We start from the raw sequence: 23,314 nt of genomic DNA, 5'->3' as shown, positions 1-23,314 counted from the left end.
GCGTTTCAACCGCTCAAAATTTTTCAACATTTTAAATATTTTTTAATAGAATAATGGGAAACTTTATAAAGTAATTTTTATATTTTCCGGTGTTCAAACGATGTAAATAATGATTTGAAAAATTAAAATAAAATCACGCATGGGGCTAATTATTTTGTTATGAAATTATCAAACACTAAACTTTTTTTAAACCACTTGGTAACTACTTGGTCCAAAACAACCCTAAAGATTTTTTTTGTATAGATTAATTGGTAGAGAAAAACGATAACATGCCGTGATGGGTCACGACTTGGTCACGACCTCCCAACCTCTACCATTGGATAACAAAAGGAGAAGGAGAAGCTTGAAATGTTCGCTTGGAACCCGGCTTCGCACGGGCTAACAAATTATAAGCCCCCGCCACACTCGTGGCGTGAAGCCGCGATTCGCGCACGGGTGTGGAGGGGGCTATACACCTAAACCTCAAGAATCACTCTATTGGTAGGTGAAAACCGCATAAAAATCTGTTCAATAGTTTTCGAGTTTATCGCCAACATACAAACACACAAACAGACAGACGCGGCGGAGGGCTTTGTTTTATAAGGTGTATAGTGATTTAAAAACCGCACGGACTCCTAAACTTTAAAACACTTTGTGTAAGTCTAAAAGTTTATGTATACTCTTGACATTTTGCAATTGGGTTTCTAGTTATTTGACTCATTTGTTCTTAGTTAATCTGCCATGCAAGTGAATCAGTGTTATTTGTAAGATATGACGACGCAATCGGAGCTTTGTATTAGCAAATGCATTACGGCCTCGCGACCAGCGAAGCGATCACGCCAGGAGTCTTATTCTGAATGACTATTGACGAGATAGACTGGCCTATAACCGCGAACATCGAAGTTCGCAAATTGCGGGCATTTTTCTCTGTCACTCTAAGTACGCCTTCATTGGAGTAAAAGAGAAAGATCCCCGCAATTTGCGAATTTCGGTTTTCGCGGTAACCCCTCTGTACCTCCACATGTCCTTACGCTACTTAATTACCTACGTTAACAATGCTAACGTAAAACACGTAAACATGTAAACGTACGCGAATATGTATGGCCATACATTTTGATGATATTTTACCTTGCTGCTATCAGGGGGTCGATTTTTTAGTTTCGATCGCTCGATTTCGCGTTCTCCCTTTAATACTATCTTCACCACTATAGGAATTTTAATTAGTGATTGCAATCCGGATTATTCGAAGTTCAAAAATCCGGATTTCGGAGCGTTTAAAAATCCGTTTTAAAATCCGGATTTTGAAAAGAAAAAACCGGTTTTTCGGATTTTTTCCCACCAGTACTAATTTGCTCAAAATTAATGCTAATGCGAAATAAAAAGCGGTGCACATGAAGCGGTAACGCGGGAGAGCAATTGCCAGACGGGCATTGCGCGTCGCGCACTCGCTCGCACCTGTATGCTTGCCCCGCGTCCGCCGCCCCTGCCGCCCGCTACCCGCCAAGTCACCGTCATCTGCACCATGGCCGCGACATCGACTCCGACTTCTCCTCTTTCCTCGGTGGCTTCCACGAGTGCAATGACAACTGTTAATGGTAAACTACAGAGACAAGACCAACGAGAGCTAAGTTTTAAAGAGCAATTAAATCAGCAGCTGTCTTTGCTCGACCAAAATAATACAGGAGTTGCCCAGATTGCCTCACCAGATGCCCCGGATTAGCTACTCTAATCCACATAGAGCACGAAGGCGATTCCATTGCAAAGAGGCGTAAGGCAGGGAGACATTATCTCTCCGAAACTGTTTACTGCCGTAATGGAAGACGCCTTCAAGCTCCTGGAATGGCAAGGACTTGGCATCAACATCAACGGCGAATACATCACTCACGTTCGGTTTGCCGACGATATAGTAGACATGGCAAAGTCGATGGAGGAACTCAGCATGATGCTCGATGACCTCAACCGAGTTTCACAACGGGTGGGCTTGAAAATGAACATGGACAAGACGAAACTTATGTCAAATGCCAATGTTATGCCCATCCCACTTTCTGTTGGGAACTCGGTACTCGAAGTTGTTGACTCGTACATCTACCTAGGACAAGTAGTCCAATTAGGTAGGTCCAACTTCGAGAAGGAGGTCAACCGCCGAATCCAATTCGGTTGGGCAGCGTTCGGGAAACTACGCAATGTCTTTTCGTCCGACATACCTCAGTGCCTCAAGAGGAAAGTCTTTAATCAATGTGTGTTACCAGTGATGACTTACGGCTCCGAAACGTGGTCTTTCACTATCAGCCTCATCTCAAAATTCAAAGTCGCTCAACGAGCTATGGAGAGGGCTATGCTATATAGTTTCTCTGCGTGATCGAATCAGAAATGAGGAGATCCGTAGACGAACTAAAGTCACCGACATAGCCTACCGGACAAGCTGAAGTGGCAATGGGCAGGCCACATTGCGCGCAGAGAAGATGGCCGATGGGGTCGAAAAGTGCTCGAGTGGAGACCACGGACTAGCAAGCGGAGCGTAGGACGTCCACCCACAAGATGGACGGACGACCTTGTTAAGGCCGCCGGAAGACGCTGGATGCGGGTCGCTTACAACCGGTACGAATGGAGGTCCAAGGGCCTATGTTCAGCAGTGGACGTCTTATGGTTGAGATGATGATGATGAATCCACATAGAAATGGCCGTCCACGAGGGCGGAGGAAAAATCGGTAGCATTTTATCCTCCGTATACAACCAGCTATTATCAATACCACCAACAAGTGTGGAGTCGGAAAGAGAATTTCGGCAGCAGGAGTGTTCTGTAACCGTATGAGGACGAGGTTAAGTGACGAATCTCTTGATGCGATGATGTTTCTTTATTGGCGTAGCAGTGTACGCATTCTGTTTTTGTTATTTTTAATAAAAACAACTTAATTTGATTGTTTGTTTCACTTTGCTTTTATGCCAAATATTCCTTTCTCAAAATCCGGATTGAATCCGAACTTCGGATTTCGGTCAAACCAAAATCCGAAAATCCGGATTTGAAAAAATGTTCACGGATTTGCAATCGCTAATTTTAATCCTTCAAAAAAATGTGTATAATGAGCAACCATATAATAAAAATACATTTTATTGTAAATCTGACCCTCTCGTCTAAAATTCCTTCAAGTTTTGGCCGCTCACGAGGAAAGTTTGCCCACCACTGATCTACGTAGTGGAGGTATTCGCCCGTAGCATCGCTACTTTCTAATAACTGGCCTATAACCGCGAAAATTGCGGGCATTTTTCTCTGTCACTCTAATTACGCTTTCATTGGAGTAAAAGAGAAAGATCCCCGCTATTTGCGAATTTCGGTTTTCGCGATAGCCCCTCTGAAACGTGCACAGAAAAATACAGTTACACTTTTCAAAGTTGTAGGAGGCACTAGGCAAGTAGGCAGTGGCGGATTTACCCTAAGGCCCAGTAGGCCTGGGCCTAGGGCGGCAAATTGTGACAAAAAATTCGCTAATGGTAACAAAACAAGAAATAACTTAAAATGTAGACAATATAAGTATTGGGTGCTGCGAAAGGGGCGGCTGGGGCCTAGGGCGGCAACTCAGAGTGGGCGGCAAAGACTGCAAATCCGCCACTGGCACTAGGGAACCCAGTCTTCATCAGAATAAACCCTCGGGTCAAGCGCACTGCCAAACGAAAGCTTTAGCCCATCGATACGTGAATATATTTTGAAATGCATGACGCGGCGATGAGATTCGCGTCGCCTCTAATTTTGGCTGGACCGGTATCGGCGTGTCTTCAAGATTCGTAAAGGGCTATATTTCAGATCCTATACAATTAGTAGCTTAATGATCAGGAAGAAAAAATCCACATAACAAACATACTGACAAAATTTCATAAAATACGAGCTGTAGAGAAGAATAGGCAAACAGCTGGAAAGACATGAAAGCATTTTTGGCCAAACTGAACCGAAGACACTCCGCTCGAGCTTTGCGCTTGCTCTGTCAATAATAACATGAGGCACAGAATTTTATTGTACTCAGAGACAGGCGTGGCTCATTCCGCGATTTCGTCGCTTTGCAACGGGTAGCTACAAGTACATCCGTTCCACACCAATTTTGGTGGCTAGCCATAAGCAGCGCGTGGCGCTGTCGCCACCTAGCGGCCATCTGTCCTGATCTTAACAGACGCTTTTTTTAAAGTGTCTTCTGTACCTAGTACTATTTTATTCTGTGTCAGAGATCACTGTTTATACTGGCAGGTCAGAGCCGCCCAGTATGGTATAAGCGATGGGAAGAACAGCCCAGCATTGGTAGTCGGTTGGTAAACGCGCAGTGCAGCGGCGCGGCCAGTTGCCTCGCGACCGCCGCGCCCGCCGCCCGTCTGTGTTGCCACAATGGCGTACTCGTGGGACAACCGGGTTACGTTTGTGGTTCGATTTCTTTATGGTGAGTGTAAAATAGATTTTTTTTTAATTCGATGTTTTGGTGTCTTAAGAAGTGATAAAAAAAGTTCGAGTTAGTTTTTGTTTTTAATTTTTTTTACTGTTTTAGTTATAGCTTGTGTAAACGGAGTCTGTTTGGACAGTAAAAAAATATACAAAATGTTATTTTTATATGTTACTTTAAGTTTTCATACTGGCAACATACAACTTGCGGGGTTAAGTTATAACCATATGCCGTTAAGTTTAAAACAATCGAGTGCGAGTAACAAAGTTGATATTAAGTATAACAATAAGATGACGTCTACTATCTTTAGTTACCTAAACAAATCTATGATTAGTGGCGGATTTGCAGTCTTTGCCGCCCTAGGCCCCAAGCCCTGCAGCTGCCCCTTTTTCAGCACCCATCATATTGATTACATTTTGAGTTATTTCTCGTTATCATCAGCTAATTTTATGTCACAATTTGCCACCCCTAAATATCTTGCCGCCCTAGGCCCGGGCCTACTGGGCCTTAGAGCAAATCCACCACTGTCTATGATCCTAACTATCATCATACAAATTTCTTAATCCTCTTTCAAATACTCCTCAAATTTAATTCTCCACACACATTGTTGCACTATTTACTTACTCAAAATTAGCTTACTTAATAGCTGTGGATGCAGCTGTAGTTGATAACCTAGTGCATTTTCATGTTCAGATATTTCAATGATACTTATCTCGTACAGACCTGGTGGTGATTGGTGAAGTTCAAAGCCAGAGCTTTGTTCCTTCCATATTTTTATTGGATGTGACCTATTTCTGAAACTCTTAGTCGGTTTCTTGCCAGCTAAGAGCTCCTTAATTTGGCCAAATACCTCCAAGAAGTTGCTTTTGCTGAAGTTGACCAGATATTTTAAAAGAGGCGATGCCTGTCGAATTGCTGCAGCCAAGACCTTGATCCCAGATACTTCAAACATCATCACTCCAAATATTAATACATTGTTACTTGTACCTATTCCCGGTACTCAAATGCCATTGTGTTTGATTGATTATCGAATTAGATGGACCATTAAGGGAATAATTGGCAGTTGTGGCTTCGTACAATGTTTACTAGCTACACGTTTGCTGCCAGGTCAGGTGACCCTGGCCTAGCGGCCAATTGTAATGTGATAGTTGACATAGTTCCTATTAAATGTTGCGAATGTGCGGGGCTTGGATGCCTTTGAAGAATTTGGTAAAAAAAACATTAGGAACAGGTAGGCTTGTCCAACTGTCTAGTGCGTCGAATAAGTCATTAATTCAAGCATAAAGTTACCCACTGTAACCTTTCCACTTAAAGAAAGGCACTCATGTGAAAGAGAACAAAGAAAGGCCTATGGTCAGCAGTGGACGACTGAAGGCTAGAATGATGATGATGATGATGACTCATGTGAAAAAGGTTTACGATTATCGATTCAGAATACCCAGTTACCCAATACCCAATAGAGCCAAGTATATATTGTCTTCATAAAATCTTGGATCAGTTCTGGAAGCGATAGCAATAGACCATATCACCCAGGAACAACATCTTATACCTACATCGACCCCACTAGATCAGGGGCCTCCAAACTCTTTGATCCACAAGCCAAGCTCAACACAACCCAAGTCAAGCATGAGCTTCCGTTTCGCGGGCTGAATCCCACCCCGCGGGCTGAGGTTTTATGACTCCTCTTGCGCTAGAGGGCAACGACCGCCTTTGAGATAAAAGTGATGCATCAGAAAGCACATATAGATAAGTCTGCACAACACAGGCGGGATCTATGAACATAGTTGTACCGGTGTCCTTGAACTGCCAGCGTATTTTTGTATTACAATACGATATATCTGTCGACGGGTGTTGGGAAGTGTTACGAAAGTAGCTCACTCCAATAATATCTAGCTCTATATCTATCTATCGATACCCTGCACTCATTGTGGTGCCAATGGACCGTAGCATCGGAGTAGTAGAGGCTATTTTTGAATGAAGATTTTGGGAACTTCGATAGTTGTTTTGATTAATTATCCTAGAATAGTTAACATGTTGAACAGACGACTGGAATTCATTAAATTTCAGCTGTTCTTTGGAATGGAGGTTTTCAATTTGTGGAAATAAGTATACCTACCTAATGTATTATTTTGTGATATATTGACCACTTAGTTAGATTATGCTTTCATGTTTCAAAATTAGGAGTTAACAGGGTAATGTCTTGTCATGTATCTCAAATTAACAAATTTCTCAAAAGTTTTTTTACACTTTCATTAACAGTTTTCATATTTTTTATACCTACTCATAAATTACTAAGTAGCAAACTATTGAGGTAGGTAGATAGTGTAGGTACATTTACTTTATTACTGGTTCTAACCTCTTTCAAAGTTCCAAACAACCCAAAATAACAAGCAATTAAAACTAGATTAAACTCAGCCAGTGGACTTCACAAATTGCTAGAAATATTATTTTAGAACGTTATTTACACGAATAGGATCAGGAATCATCCGCGATAGAATGAATACAGACTGACATAGCTTGCCAACACGTCTAGATTATTTACAGTCAGTCAGACTGCCACTTGTTAGATTATTGAACTAGGTAATGGATGACGCTGATCTACAATATGGAAAAGAAGTTCATGACTTGTGGTGTTGGACTGTTGAGGACTCCATGGACAATGAAATAACTATATCCTGGTGGACACATCATCAAGCAGCTTAACTTAACTTAAGGGACCGTCAAGAAAGAGGAACTTACATAGTGGAGTTCCTTAGCTACAGGTGCAAAGATTTGCCAGAGAATGGTTTTGGATTTGAATAAATTAAAAGGACTTGGAGTTCGACTACAATCTCCCATTTACAAGGACCATGGTTACTTTCATCCACCGCTTCATTCACCGTCTTCTAAGCAATCATCCACCTTGCTTGGAGCGTAAATAAATGCTGTGGAGTTTCAGCGAAATTTCATTCCTCCAACGCTCCGTTTCTAGGATTTTTGAAGAATACAGTATGGTATTCAAATAGTCTAAACTTCACGCATGTTGTTCCGCAGGTACAGTCAGCTGCAGAGAGAGGTGACACCTCCTGCAAACAAATTTCTATGCAGGGGGGACACCTCTCTTTGCAGCTGACTTTAGGTACATCTGTCATCTGGTACATGGTATAAGGTTCCGAGAAACTGATTGGATGAAGCCAGGATCTTGATTATCACAGTAACAGTGCAGTTGGTTGCAAGTTGCAACATATTTGCGTTAGTAGGTTACATATGTTTGTAGCTGTCTTTATCATATATTAAAAAAATGCGCTCGACCAAATCTATGAACGGCCTTGATTACATCTAGCCTGTGGCCTATCTATAGTTCGTTTTTTTTAGCATTAGAAAGAACTTGCAAGAAGGTAAGCGATCTTGACATGTCTTTTAATTGAAAAACGCTTTATAAAAATATAAAACTATTACTTATGAAAGCAGAAGAATATAAATGACCGTATTAGATTCATAATTGTTACATATTTGCAGTAACTTATTTTTAAAATGTGTTTTTCAATTAAAAGACACATCAAGATTGTTTACCTAATTTCTAATGCTAAAAAAACGAAGCATAGGCATAGATTAGGCGGAAGGACCTACAATTTAAGATTGGTTGAACCTTACATAGAGACACAGGTTGTTAATATTTACAGTTTACTTTTGTTAATACATTTTCGTGCTCTACGTTAATTTTCAGGAAATTGCAATACAGCCAAATGTAAATATCATTACGAGTAGAACAGCAATAAAATTAGTGGTAATAAATTCACTTTATGACTCTGAAATGTTAGTGGGAATTTTTATATCCGCCATGAACCTAATATCGGGCTAGCCTCAACTTCACGTGTTGAAATGCGATCTCGTTTGATGGGCTCATCAAATTTTATTGCGTTTTCTTAGACATTACTTACATATTTCTAATTGGGTGTCTAAATATAGCAACTGCGAAATTGATTATGTATAGATATTCACATAGATTGGCATCACACAACACCCCGTTTAAGTACTACCTAATTATATACCTACTATTTAAGCACAACCGTCTTCTGGGCGATTTTTTTTTAAATTAAAAGCTACTTAATTGAAAAGATACCTAATAAAGGTAAAAATGCTTCAATTTACTGTAAATGGTACAACCAACACCAACCAAGGATCAAAAACCTTTGTACCTATCTACTTTATTAGAGTAGGTACCAAGCATACCTATACAAACAAAGCAACTTTGATTTTACGTTAAATCACTTCCCTCCCTTTGTTATTGACTTAGCTTTAATTAACAACCAATTCGGTAATTATTTTGTAATATTTTGTATCAAACATTTTAAGTTTACTTAGTCGCAGTATGGTCCAGATATTGAAGCTATTTCTGATAAAATATTCATACAATAACAAATTATTTGTCCTTTCATGTTCAAAGAAATTCATGTCAAATAAAGCTCAATAGAAATTAAATACGAGTAAGTACATTAACTTTATAGGAAATAGTCCCTTGATGTTTCGTAGCATCTGACATCCTAAAGCAGGCCACTGACGAGCCTTCCAAATGGATGCCGTTACAATGGATTCATCCAAATGGAAGGCATCCTAATATTAAACATTGTACGTTTTTGACATTCACGGACCGATTTTGGATTGCAGCCACGCTATTTGGACTGTTGGAAGGCTCGTCAGTGGCCACCTTAATACATTTTTTTTATTTTCTTTTGCCGTTTGTGGATGGATATGCGATTGTCTTGACTTGCCCCTCAAATACCATTGACCAGATGACAGGAATTTTCCTGACATGTCAAGAATTTTGGCCTTTTGTCAGGAATGGGGACGGAACACGAATATGTCAGGAATTTTTTGAATTGATAGACTTTTGTATAAAGCACATACCTTTTTATTTACTTAAATTAATCCAAAAACATTGTAAAAAAATAATAAATGAGATCCACTGAACTATTAATTAACAAACCTTTACTCAAGCATACATACATACATACATACATACATGCATGCAAGCATGCATACATTTTTTATAAATCGAAAGTTGACGCGACTATCGGCTCAATCGGGTAGCCATCGCTAACGGCTCTAGCCCCCCCGTCGTCGTCGTAAAAATATTCGGAAAGCAGGAATTTCGTCAAGAAATTCTAAATCTGTATCTAGTAACCCTACCCTCAGAGGGTCTACCGCGAACCACGAAAATGCCTCTATCGCTCTTAGTGTTCGAGAGGTAGAGAGGCCTCTACTCTGCTGCATAAGAGGGCAAGGCTATATAGTCCCCTTGCTAGTGGGACATACATACACCTTTAAATTTCTTCTCGGTATTGCTGATAACAGCAGCTTTCATGTATTTTGCAGTCCACAAACGGCTCAAATCCACAACACGAGCAACTTTGACCGTTTCTATCGTCGATTGGCATAAATCTGCACATATCGCAACTGCACTCAATCTTCTGTGTCAATTATCATTTCGAGACGAAGGTTCCGTAGTCTTGGCATAGACTTACTATTAAATTAATACATCTATTGTCCACTCCGCCAAGTGGCAAGCGAGTCCGATTTACGCACCGTTGCGACACTGATCGGTACTGAGCCAAATTTAATTTAATTGTAATAAGCTGATAATTAATTTGAATTAGGTGGCGATGGTTGCAATGTAGCCGATAGAAAAAAGAGCATGCTACGATCATTGTACTTAAAAATTGCTATGTCTGCATTCTAAATTATTAAAATCTTTGCTTCATATTTTCAGAAAGAGAGAATATTTTAAAAAACAGAGTTTAGTTTTAAATAACACTGCAAATTTATCAAGTGAGACCATTGGAAACATTAACAAATCAAATATCGGCTACCATTTTCAGTGTTAAGAAGTGCTCTAATAGGTAATTATAAGAAAAGTTATACAGACTCTGACTACGCTAACTTTGCACAAACTTGGCAGTAAGAATAGGGATATCCCCTATAAGCTCCACACCTACTTGATGCAGCATTTGGCATTTGGCATGAAAATTTAGCGCGATCCGACTCTACCGTATTGTCGCGGGAAAAAAATGTATTTTACTCGTAACCGATTTTCCAAGGCGGTTATGCTACGACTGTTAATGCGCTTACCTCACTTCCGACATACTGTCATAATAATTATTTTAGGGCCACACTGGCGTCTCCCGAGCGTCTGCGTCTACTCAACTCTATGGCTGCTGACAGCGCAGCGACGCCACGCCATTTTCCATAGTCGTCAGACGCCTTAGAGGATATAACCAACGGAGACGCCGTGTCCATGTCTAAAATTTTCGGTACAAAATAGTCTGCTGTTTTTTGCGGGGGAGGGGCACATCAAATGTATAGGTACGTCATGTCAGATAAACGTCAGTCCATACATATGGTTGACATGAGGTTGACCATGGAACGCCTGTTAATGGCGGCTCCATTGTTAATTACTCCGAGTCAGACGCCGACGCTCAAAAGATGTTAGTGTGGGGTCTCTCTTAGAGCTCAACAAAACTTATAAACCAATTTCCCTTCTTCCAGACATCGACAACAACGGCTACCTCGACGCGCACGACTTCCAATGCCTAGCGCTCCGCTCGTGCGTGCTGGAAGGCAAGGGGGACTGCTCCGCCGCCCGGCTGCAGAAGTACCAGCACATAATGCTCAGCCTGTGGGAGGAGATCGCCCAGCTGGCGGACTTCGACAAGGTTCCTGACTATGTCGGTTATCCCCTCCTTTACATACGCTACGCAGACAACGCCAGCCTTTTAGGTTAAGTTCGGGGTGAAATGCTTCGGGCTAGAATTGGATAGACAATTAGACAGCAGAGATTCGCTCACTTTTTTTATTGACAAATTAATAGTGATACTTACATAAATTCGTCACTGTTTTTGTGTGAAATAAATACCTAGTCGAACATACATAAATATTAAACAGTCTTAAAGGAACTGCTAATAGACTAAATTACCTAAACTCAACTGGTGGGAAATTCCACAATAAGGTCTGCTTTTTCGAGGCCGGGACGCGTGTGGCAGCTACCTTAAAGGTTGACTCACTCTAGACCGGACCGGGGTCAGGCCGGAGCTTCAGGGACTTCGTTTTCTATGGAGAGCACCACGTGATCACCGATCAGCCGTCACGTACAGGGCTATAACCGCTAAAATCGAAGTTCGCAAATTGCGGGGATTTTTCTCTGTCACTCTATAATTACGTCTTCGTTGGAGTAAAAGAGAAAGATCCCCGCAATTTGCGAATTTCGGTTTTCGCGGTAGCCGCTCAGCTTGACATGTCGGACGCCTCGGCCCGAGCACGGCCCGGTCTAATGTGAGTCATCCTAATAAGAAATCTGTAATCTTCTGGAATGCCCCAGGAAAAACAGAAGTACAAGTAGGTATACTCTCGCAGACTTTAGAACTAACTAAAATAAATAGCTAGTTTAAACAAGTAGCCTGTTTTTCGCATATTTGCAATTTTGCGTATTTACAGCAGTCACAATTGATAAAGCAATTAACAACGACAATGTAGACTTTGCAAAGGAGTCATCATAAGATCATAGGTAATACATATCGGTTTCTTAGCGCATATTTGGCCGATAAATACTTACCAGAATTAACAACAAAATAAAAAGGGGCCGATTCGGATTTAAAATAGACATCTACATCACCAAGATATGATAACGATATTTTTAAGATCTAACCTGTCAAGTTTGACATTTGCGCGATTCTGGAGATACTCTTGAACGATATCCATAGGATATGACTTAGAGATCCAATTCACATCTAATAGATATCTTACTCTATCCAACGTAAAAGTGACATTGGTTGCCCGAATTGCGCTGCAAAAGAGAACTAGGTGATATCTAAACTAAAAACTTATAACGTAATATCTAGAATGGATCTAGTACGTGTCGTCTCTTGCGAATATCATGAAGTTTGAATACGGCAGAAAGTTCTATTTGCATCCTAGATCGGAGCATTTCTCTCCTTGTCACACTCCACACACACTACTCTACGTTTACTCTTCTTTCTTCATAGTTTGCATGAACTACTCGACTAGAGTCAAACCGTAAAAAGTCTGCAGCGATTTTGATAGCCCACGCAGTGCAGGTGTCATTTTAAACGTCAACCTTCTATGAAATTATGGCGTATAAATAACACGTTGCGTGGGCTATCAAATCCGCTGCAGACTTTTATTGGTGCGACTATACATATAGAACTCTTTCGTCTCTTTTGCCCTGAGATAAAGTAGTTAGAACTAACTGGTATTGTTTGTGTTATCGATGGTACTGACTTACTAACACATCACTTATTAGAAAGAGAAAAGCAGGTCTACCCTTAGGGGCCTAACCATGATGAGTTGATGACAACCGTAACATCGACATACGCCAAATGAAAAGTAAAAATGTATCAAGATATGACATGACATTTGACTCACATGACAAGATGCTACGAAAAGTCACGTGACTGTATTCATACATTATTTAAGTTTTCGATTGATTTCGATAAGTTTCGTTTTCTATCAACGATTGTCACTTGGCTAGGCCCCCTGAGAGATATATGTGATATTGTAAAATTTGTGAATATTTTTATGGCTTTTGAAATAGATCTATTGGAGTTTTATCGAACACGGATTTCTATTACAGACTGACAGATATCCAATCGGTTTTTTTAGATTTTTCACCGAATTCCTGCCAATTTTCTCTTTCTACCACGTCCGTAGGTCACCAACATAGTAACAAAGTAACACAACGCAATAGCTACTGCACAGCTTCCCCAATTACCGGGTGGATATTCAGCGTTTTTACAGCGTTTTTTTTCGTCATTATCCTCAGCAGAAAATATTGTTTTAAGAGGTTATGCTTATATTGATTTAAGAGGTTATGCTTATATTGATTTAAGAAGTTATATATATGCTGTATCCACTAGACACGCGCGGCTAGAGATAGAACTGACAGTCTACCTTGGCCTAAGCCGCCTAAGGTGTAGATTTTGTCTAAGTATTAAGCTCTACACCGACTTGAAAACGACAAAGTGTGGTAGCGCAGTGATAAACGTCATATTTTCATATGAATATGACATTTATGATGGCGCTTCCACACTTTGCCGTTTGCCAAGTCTGTGCAAAGTTACCTTAAACAGACTCTGTGTTAACGATACCATAATGTTGAGAACAATGACGCTAAATGCCGTTTATAACGCTGGATCATTCGCCCGACCGCCACCCGCTCACCAACTTAAATTTCAGGACGGCACCATCTCCGTCGACGAGTTCAAACAAGCCGTGAAGAACAGCTGCGTAGGCAAGCGGTACGAAGACTTCCCTCAGGCCATGAAGGCGTTCATAGAATCCAACTTCAGAATGATTGACATCAATGACGACGGAGTTATGGGGGTCGAGGAGTACAGATATGACTGCGTGCAGCGGATGGTGGTGGAAGACATTAAAGTCATCGACGATGCTTTTGACACGTTATTAAATGTAAGTATTGTCGGATAATGGTACTAATTATCAGTTGTCGTAGGCAAGCGGTACGAAGACTTCCCTCAGGCCATGAAGGCGTTCATAGAATCCAACTTCAGAATGATTGACATCAATGACGACGGAGTTATGGGGGTCGAGGAGTACAGATATGACTGCGTGCAGCGGATGGTGGTAGAAGACATTAAAGTCATCGACGATGCTTTTGACACGTTATTAAATGTAAGTATTGTCGGATAATGGTACTAATTATCAGTTGTCGTGGGCAAGAACGAAGACTTCCCTCAGGCGATGAAGGCGTTCATAGAATCCAACTTCAGAATCAATGATGACGGAGTAATGGGCGTCGAGGAATACAGATATGACTGCGTGCAGCGGATGATGGTGGAAGACATTAAAGTCATCCATGATGCTTTTGACACGTTATTAAATGTAAGTATTGTGTCATGGCTCATCTACACAATTAATGGCCCAGCGCTGGAACAGCGAGATGGCCAGGCGATGGTTGATGCGCTCTTCACACGCTGGCCTATCATTGTGGGCCAGTATGGTGGTCCATCGTGTAGGGAGCCATCAGATAATGGTGTTATTGTCAGCTGTCAATAAGACTAATAAGAAAATCTGTTTGCCCACACATACTGAAATGTAATGAGGTTGGCAACTGTCTAAGGTTTTTATAGATGGCGTCAGCGTCGGTTTCCGTTGGTTCTAGTTTTGTTCTATGGGATTAGCTTGCAGGCCATAAAATTCCAAAACAACAAGAATTATAGGTAAAATCTATGCTAGCGCCCGCCGACCCAATTGCTTTACAATACCTCATTACGAAGAATGGGCGTAACCACATATCCTTACAACATTCTGTGAAATCATACAAACAGCCCGATAATTACTAAAGGTATCATTATAGATAACCAATATATCAAGAGGGATTCCGTATACAAATTATACCTACCTAGTATCACGTTGAACCATCAAAATTGTAATTAAAAATCTACACAGTATTTTAGCTCATTCAAATGACTTATGGTAGTTATGGTAAACATAAAATTCTTATTAATGATCATAAATTCTGTAACAAAACAAACGAAGACTACACGTGTCATACGTCTTACTTGACAAATGATAGTCGAACGATAATTATACTAATTTTACTTTGTGACACAGGTGATAGGATTCCCTGTACTTTGTCAATGGCCTCCGCGTCACATTAATTTTTGATGGGTTTTCCGCTCGCAAGCTATTTATAATTTGACACTGGAAAATCAGTAACATAATATAGAGTGACGGTGTTGTCATAAGGATTATGAAGATTGACATTAAAGAATGAGTTTTTCAACGCTGCCATTTAAATGTTATTATAGTTCTCTACATTAAAATTGTACGATAATTTACGATAGTTTTTATTAAAATCGCAGCTTAACCGTAGATTGTAGAGTACTGTGATTCTATTCAAGTCGTCACAATGACAAGTTGTGACATAGCCGCGTAAAATAGGATTTCTTTAAACTACTTTTTAAAACGTATTTCCACATACCAAATTCCTGTCTTATTTCGCTTTACATTTCTTGCGCTTTACGCTTTAAATCCCTTTTAGACGTAACCTAGAAAAGTAACTGAATTGACGTTAAACAGAACCTTTTACAACACCTATCACAGTTTGATCGGAGTTAATCTTCTAAATCTCTTTGATTCTAACCAACACTGTCCACTAATCTCGTACATCTGTTATTAATGTGTTTATGTTTAATATTAAATTAACGTGAGAATATGTGGTACTTGCGGAATGTGACGAAAACACGTTAGTTCCTCGAATTCCTATTTACTGCTACACAAACTGTTTCATAATATATTAAATTAAACCATCGAATATTGCGCACAAAGTTTTCATTAGGAAGACCCACGGAAGAAGCAAAGTTATCAAACTTTGCACTACATCTTATAAAACAAAGTCCCCCGTCGTGTCTGTCTGTATGTTCGCGATAAACTCAAAAAAAACTACTGAACGGTTTTTCATGCGGTTTTTACATATCATCATCATCATCATCATATATTTAAGAGTATGACTCTTGTCGATGGAGCAATTTCCATGTTTGGCGGTCCTCCGCCTTCTCTTTGACAGCCCGATACGACACGACGTTGATCTTTTCCTTTATTTGATCCATGTACGCTCTCCTTGGTCTTCCCCTCTTCCTGTTTGCTTCAACTTTCCCTTCTATGATATTTTTGATGAATTCGTCGTGTCGTATCAGGTGCCCAAGCATCCTTCCTCTTCTATTGTCTATAGTTCTTAACAAACTCCTCCTCTCTCCTACTATGCGTAAAACCTCTTCGTTAGTTTTCTTTTCAGTCCAACTGATCTTTGCCATTCGACGATTGATCTTTTACATATCAATGGAGTGATTTTTAGGGAAAGTTTAGGTACTTATATAATTTGTTATGGTGTACCCGTGCGAAGACGGGGCGGGTCGCTAATACCTTATATTTATATATTTTCAGTTACCTTACTACCTAAATAAGTAAATACCTACTTAATCTTAAGTTTCATCTAAAATGAAGGCAAAAATAAGACTTAATAACATTCAGAATTGGATTCAAATTCAAAATACGCGTCAACTCACTACTTTTTTTTCAAATTAACTTAATTCCTAGGGAAGGTACGATACAAAACACATATCTACACTAATTGGTTTGAGCTTTACACTTGCTTGCGCTATCGGAATAACAACCCAGGAATAGGGCGTTTGGCAAGTCTCGAAGTAGATTGATGTCAATGACGACTCACGGGCGATTAACAGTCGATCGGCAGGATTGATCACTTGTGTGGGACGCACACTTTCTTACGTACAAGCTCAGGTCAGCTTTTAGCTTTAGACTGTCGTCCCTGATATGAAAATCTGACAGTTTTCAATACCGAGATTAGCAGTCGATCGGCAGGATTGATCACTTGCGTGGAAGGAACGCAAACTTTGGTAGGTAGGTAGAACGCAAACTTTGGAACGCAAACTATGTAACAGACCAGCTTTAGACTGTCGTCCTTAAAATTAAAAGCTGACAGTTTCCAATATACAAATACAAATAATTTATTGAGAAAAGTATGGTACAATGATTGTTCTTAAAGACTAAGAATTTACATAGAGACACGTGGTTTACAGATGCCTGAACTAGGATTCCCTGTGTTTCAGGCAGCGACAATATTAAATTTATTTATTATTATTTTTTTTTAGTTTCCAATATCGAGCTAACGAGCGATTAACAGTCGATCGGTAGGATTGATCGCTCGTGTGGGACGCACACTTTATTGGTATGCAGAAGCTCAGACCAGCTTTAGACTGTCGTCCCTGATATGAAAAGCTGACAGTATGCAATAATCAGGCTGGCGAGCGATCAGCAGCCGATCGGCAGGATTGATCAACCCAGAACAGCTTTAACCCTTTATAAGGCATAAGGGTATCAGGAATTATGCAAAATCGAACTCTATCACTTTGAAATAAAGTTCAAAAACAGGTGGGAAATATATTCCCTCTGCCTTAAAAAGGCTTTCGTCCCTGAACTGAAAACCTAAGTTTTAATCCTACCCGCGTCCTAAAATCTCTCGGAATCCGAAGATCACGTAAAATTATATAAAGTGATATATTTTTTTATTAGCAGGTGTACGAGTACTTATTTAGGTGTAGGTGGTTAGGTAGAATAACAAAAGAAGTGCCGAGTCGTATTTTCTCGAAAAAGGCAACGTGAATTTCTTGCATAAGAAAAGAGGGTAAATGTAATATATAAGGACTCGAAGTTTCGTATTTTGAAAGCAAATATACCCCACGTCACATCAGTAAATATTTAAATACGGTTTGTTTGTTTTGACGACTTGTTTGTATAACTTCAAACGCTTTAAGCGACCAAATTAAACGCTGGAAAGTTGGAAAACGAGATGAAATTGTTAAGTATTCAAATTGTTGTTAAATAATCAACTTGCCCATGTTTACGTACAGTCAGCAAAGTTATTAACTTAGCATCTTTGCATAGATATAAATATATGCGCTGGTGTGCTACACCAATGGTTTTGCTGATTGACAATCTTCTTCTTCCTGGCGTTATCCCGGCATCTCGCCACGGCTCATGAGAACCTGGGGTCCGCTTGACAACTAATCCCATGATTTAACGTAGGCACTAGTTTTTACGAAAGCGACTGCCATCTGACCTTCTAACCCAGAGGGGAAACTAGGCCTTATTGGGATTAGTCCGGTTTTCTCACGATGTTTTCCTTCACCGAAAAGCGACTGGTGGATCAAATGATATTTCGTACATATTAAGTTCCGAAAAACTCATTGGTACGAGCCGGGGTTTGAACCCATGATTGCAAGTCGCATCACGCTCTCACCGCTAGGCCACCAGCGCTTTGGCGCTGATTGACAATCATGACGATTAAAGGATAACTCACGTTAGACCGGACCGTGTCCGGGCCGCAGCTTCCGGCGGTTACTTTTCTATTACATGACAGGCGATCACATGATGCTTTCCATAGGAAACGATGACACACTTTACTGAATAAACTCAGCTGTAAATAAAATAACAATCCTACTTCTCTACATAAATACTGCTATCCAGAGAGCATAATTTATTAACTTTAGCGTAGCAACAGCGTTTACTCAACAACCAACAACAGTATTTATTCCACAAACATAAATTATCCAGGTGACGCTCATATTACGTAGCTTTTACGTTGATAGGGAAACAGAATGAAGAATTCTATTATAACATACGTCCCGACCGAGTTCCGAATAAAATGCAACAAAACACTCTCGTTGGCCGCCCGCCAGTTTTGTGCGATAGAATCAGCTTTCCTTAATTATGCCGTAATAGTTATAATTTATCAATCTTCCTAACTGGATTACCTTCTATAGTTATTTGTTTTACAAGGGGGCAAAGTTGTTGTTTAACCGCTCGTGCTAATATTGATACCCGAGCAAGCGAAAGATTCCAAAATTGATCCACGAGCGTAGCGAGTGGTTCGAAAAATGGAATCTTGAGCGTTGCGAGGGTTTCAAAGCACGAGGGTTAAACAAAATTTGCCCCCGAGTGAAACACAAAATTTTTCCCCACACCAACCCGAAGCAAATATTAAATGTAAAATATCAAACAAAATCAAACCAAATCATATCCAAATGAATGTTATTAAATATTTATCATCCAAAATCATCATTTAAAAGTCAATTCTACCAGCAAACATAAGAAAGCAACTCAAAATTTGCATTTGATTACTTTGCCTCATATGTGGATAAAATGCAACTTTGCTATTCGTTTTCGAAGTGCAAAGTAAGCCTTTCCGAGCTGATGTGGTGAAAAATAATATACTAGTTAGTAGTTATCATACGTATCTAACAATCAAAGCTCAAGATCCCAATAACTTCTTTAGACTCATGGAGTTATTTGGTTACTTACATGTTTTTTTAACAGCCAACGCAACGTCTACGCAAACCCCTGAATTACCATAAAAGGCAGGATATTCTTCGCCGACGTAACTGGCGATCCATTTACTAATTGCTATACATATTTACGTTGGTAACTAGCTATAAACGTAAGTACCTAGTACTTAATAGAAACATTGGAAACTCAGTACCTAATGGAAAGGATTTCTGAAGATTCCCTTTCTAAATGATTTCACAAAAACACATTTCCTAAAAAAGATTTTATTGTGATGTTTTCCATATAAATAAGTACTTATACTTTATTCAGCCAAAAACTTGTCTAGTGATTCTCGTGACAAGCTCGTGACCTTCACCAGGTCGTCAGCCCACCTTTTGAAGGCTTCCCACGTAAATATGTACTACCATTGAGTCATTCCCGCGTGTCACTGCTGACGTCAAAGAACAAATAATGGAAGAAATTTAATTTCCGACAATAGATATGTATCATCGATTGACTAGAGAACGTCATACACATATTGACGAGAATCGCCCCGCAGTTTGAGTTTGACGAACTATATAGGGCCCCCCCACCCCCCACATCTAGAGTCTTTCGAGCGTCGGCGCGGTCGGCGTCTGGTCAGCGCTATGGAAAATGACGTCGCTGCGCAGTTGCGTCGACGTTGCGTCGAGCAGCGGCCATAGAGTTGTAGACGCCGACGCTCGAAAGACGCTAGATGTGGGGGGGGGGGCATAAGTACGCTGACTAACCCTGACTGAGTAGCGGCCCAGGCCCAAAGACAAGCCTGAAGCCCCCTCCAGACTATGCGCGTGAATCGCGGGCGAAGCCGCGAACGCGAGTGTGGAGTCGATTTCGCTGTCTGCGAAAATCGACCCCACACTCGCGTTCGCGGCTTCGCGCCGCGATTCGCGCACGAGTGTGGAGGAGGCTTAAGGTTGGTATACCACCTCACCAATTTCTTGGTCCAATGTGCATTGCGTCTCACTCTCTCACTAAGCAAAATGTGAGACGCAAATGCACATCGGACAGGTGGAATAACACCCTAATACATGTCATGGCAACACTATCCTTCTAGGCTAATATGGTCGCCTTTTTGTCATTTGTCACCATGCCTGTCACGTTCTAACAAGTATGAAAGTTCGAAAGTGACGCATGACATGAAAAGTGATAAAAATGCGACCATGATATCCGTGCTTGTCCTTGCCAAATTAGCGATGTGACGAGTCCACTTTTTTTCGATTAGAATCATTCGAATCGATTCGGCCACTGATCCGAGTTGAAATTCGAACTGACTCGACTCGACGGTTTGCGTGGTTCGCGACAAGGTCACGGGCCGCGGAGCAGCAAACGAGTCAAGCGGCAGTTGTTGTAAACAGAACCTTCAGGGCACCGAATTAAGGTTTATTTTTCAATGGCCATACTAGCAGTGAACTCGACTCGGGATGGCGAATCAAGCGGCAGGTGTTGTAAAAAGAACCTTCGGGCTATCGAATTAAGGTTTATTTTTGAATGGCCTTAGCGTAGCGTTGACTCGGCTCGGAGAGTTGGTGAATTGGCGATTCATTCGCCGAGTCAGCGGATCGGATACCAAGTTACCAGTCAGTTTAGTGGCCGAGTTGATTCGGATTGCCAATAGTCTTGATTCGAATCAACTCATCTGTAGGTTGATTCGGATTATTCGAATCAGATAACTCGACTCGCCCATCGCTATGCCAAATGTCAATTCGATTGCAATCTTTTGTAAAACCCATGGCAAACACAAAAAAATGTATTGTATAAGTAAATGATAAGAATTAATGGATAATAACTGAAGCATTATGTAGGTACAAGATAACACATGCAAAATACAATCTGTGACGCAAGCCGCTTTGTAGGCGGGCGGATGCGAAGTTGCTGGAATTAAAAGAATGCTATTATTTAGTAAATTTTCATTATAGTTTTTGTTGGTCCATTGACAAAAACAAAATGAACCTGTATTATTAAATATTTACGCTATGCTATCGACAACCGATGAATTAGGTACCTCATGGCTCATGAATCCCATAATGTTGGATATGCTTCGATGACTGATGTTCATTCACCGGTGTTTCGGTTGCTGGAATGACTTCGTGTATTATAAAATAGTTTTACCAACTTTGTTTATTTAATATAGTTAGGTACCACACCATGAGGTAGTACAGGTGATAACTATTGTTCTTAGAAATCAAAAATAGGTACTTACTGTTACATTTATTTCCAAATTTTCGGCTGGCCTTAAACAGAGGTGCCCGCTTCCAAAACCCCGAGGTATTCTGATGTTCCATCAACGGCTATAAAAAGTTCAAATTTAACTCGTAGTATGTTCTATTCTCTTAAACAAACCTTTCGTTTCAGGATGACGACAGGAAGAAGGGCGGCCTCACCTTAGCCAGATACCAGGAGCTGTTCGCGCAGTTCCTTGGAGACGAGAAGGAAGACTGCCAAGCGAAGCACCTCTTCGGCCCTCTAGAGATATAACGACCCTAGCCATAGACTTACAAGTTTAGCCCTTAGGGCTTTAGCTGTGACTGCTACACCTACACCCAGTTGCACATTAGTAGCCAGGTTTCTGTCACTCGACATCAACTTTGGCGATAGTTTATATGTACTTAGATGGGCAAACTGGGCAATAAGGAATAGGAATTTTAGTTCGTCATAGAGATTTCGGGAATCCACAATTATTTCAGTACCTGGCCAGTGCGCTGGCAGACATGTTTCTATATTTACGGAATACGCAACGTCGGTAAATGACGCCAAAAATACATCATCGCTGCGTCGATACAGTCAAGCGGATTAGTAAACAAACTGGCCATAAACAATTAGGGCGCAGAACAAAATGGTTTACAAATTGTCACCAATATTTTACAAAAAAAAACGCCATTCGCGCGCGAGTTATACCTAAAAAAAATTATGTTTTGTCACTTAATGAAAGTACTAAGTTTTAATTGGTTTACAATTGGATTGATTACGCTATGTAACGAAAAATTGTCACTCATTTTTATGTTAGACTTCCGTTACATAAAGTAATTAAATCAGTGTAATTATTGTCTATTTAAATCTGTCTGCTATGACTTTTAATTCCTCGATGGCCAGTTACAACACAATTCTTAGTATTATAAACTTTAGTGTGCGTTTTAGTTTTTTGATAGTTTTAAATATAACTGAGTTCTGATTATCCCGTCCCAGCACATCACAATGTGATCTTATTTTAAGATATTATAATATAATTGTTGCAGTGAGATTTAACGTTAATTTTTGTAAGTTTGTTTTATTTTGTTTGTGAATTATGGAATGTTAGTACCCCCTTGTTTTTACTGTTCCTGTGGTATCATTATAATTATAAGAAAGGAACTACCAACTGGTTTCTTGTTATTTTCGTTTATATTTATATACAATGGCAGTACCTTCTTTAAGGGATACGTGGGAATGTACGGGCAATGTGAATGATATGCTCACTCATACAAATGAATCTAGTCACAAATATCAATACTTAATATAATTTGTAAATACTTATTGTTCAAAATATTAATTGATGTTTTAAATTATAAAATAAAAATTATCTAAAACCTCTATTTTCATCATTTATCTACACCATGTTTACTTTGAATTGGGTAACATTAAACAATGTGGCAACATCGAACTAATACTAATACAAACTATGTTTAATTGGTACAATTGTGTAACTTAATTCTTACGTAACACAACGCAATTTATTAAATAGGGGAAGAATTAGTATTTAGCATTTGTATACCTATTTTAATCAATTTATAATGTAAATCTTAGGCGGAGGGAAATGTATACCCTGTTGTCAGTCAGTACCCCAGTAATGTTTTAAAATAAAACGAATAAAACCTTATTTTCCTGCACCGACAACAGACTTTCCCTACAACAGTAGGTAAACATACATATAATCACGCCTATTTCCCGGAGGGGTAGGCAGAGACCACGGATTTCCACTTGCTACGATCCCGACATACCTCTTTCGCTTCCTTCACATTCATAACATTCCTCATACA

At 40.1% G+C, this 23,314-nt stretch overlaps 1 protein-coding gene across 2 annotated transcripts; it reads left to right on the top strand.

Moving 5' to 3' along the window:
• Positions 1–4,248: 4,248 nt before the first annotated feature.
• On the top strand, positions 4,249–22,670 carry LOC134672608 (sarcoplasmic calcium-binding protein, alpha chain). 2 transcript variants are annotated; one of them, XM_063530563.1, is made up of 4 exons: positions 4,249–4,400; positions 10,926–11,092; positions 13,629–13,862; positions 21,654–22,670. In XM_063530563.1, exons 1-4 carry the CDS (start codon positions 4,349–4,351, stop codon positions 21,774–21,776), a joined length of 576 nt encoding a protein of 191 aa, XP_063386633.1. In that variant the 5' UTR covers positions 4,249–4,348; the 3' UTR covers positions 21,777–22,670. The 2 variants fall into 2 exon arrangements, with proteins under 2 accessions (XP_063386633.1, XP_063386632.1); XM_063530562.1 differs by having other exon boundaries at positions 10,926–11,104.
• The last annotated feature ends 644 nt before the right edge of the window (positions 22,671–23,314 follow it).

The sequence above is a fragment of the Cydia fagiglandana genome, chromosome 17, assembly GCF_963556715.1.
Source record: "Cydia fagiglandana chromosome 17, ilCydFagi1.1, whole genome shotgun sequence".
Classification (NCBI taxonomy): domain Eukaryota; kingdom Metazoa; phylum Arthropoda; class Insecta; order Lepidoptera; family Tortricidae; genus Cydia; species Cydia fagiglandana.
Note: the sequence above shows the minus strand (reverse complement) of the source record. Positions and strands in the feature narration are given on the sequence as shown.

Coding starts and splice junctions, on each gene's coding strand:
- LOC134672608 (XM_063530562.1), top strand. CDS start 4,349: ATGGCGTACTCGTGGGACAACCGGGTTACGTTTGTGGTTCGATTTCTT. Junction 4,401..10,925: donor TGTGGTTCGATTTCTTTATG/GTGAGTGTAAAA, acceptor CCCTTCTTCCAG/ACATCGACAACAACGGCTAC. Junction 13,863..21,653: donor CTTTTGACACGTTATTAAAT/GTAAGTATTGTC, acceptor CTTTCGTTTCAG/GATGACGACAGGAAGAAGGG.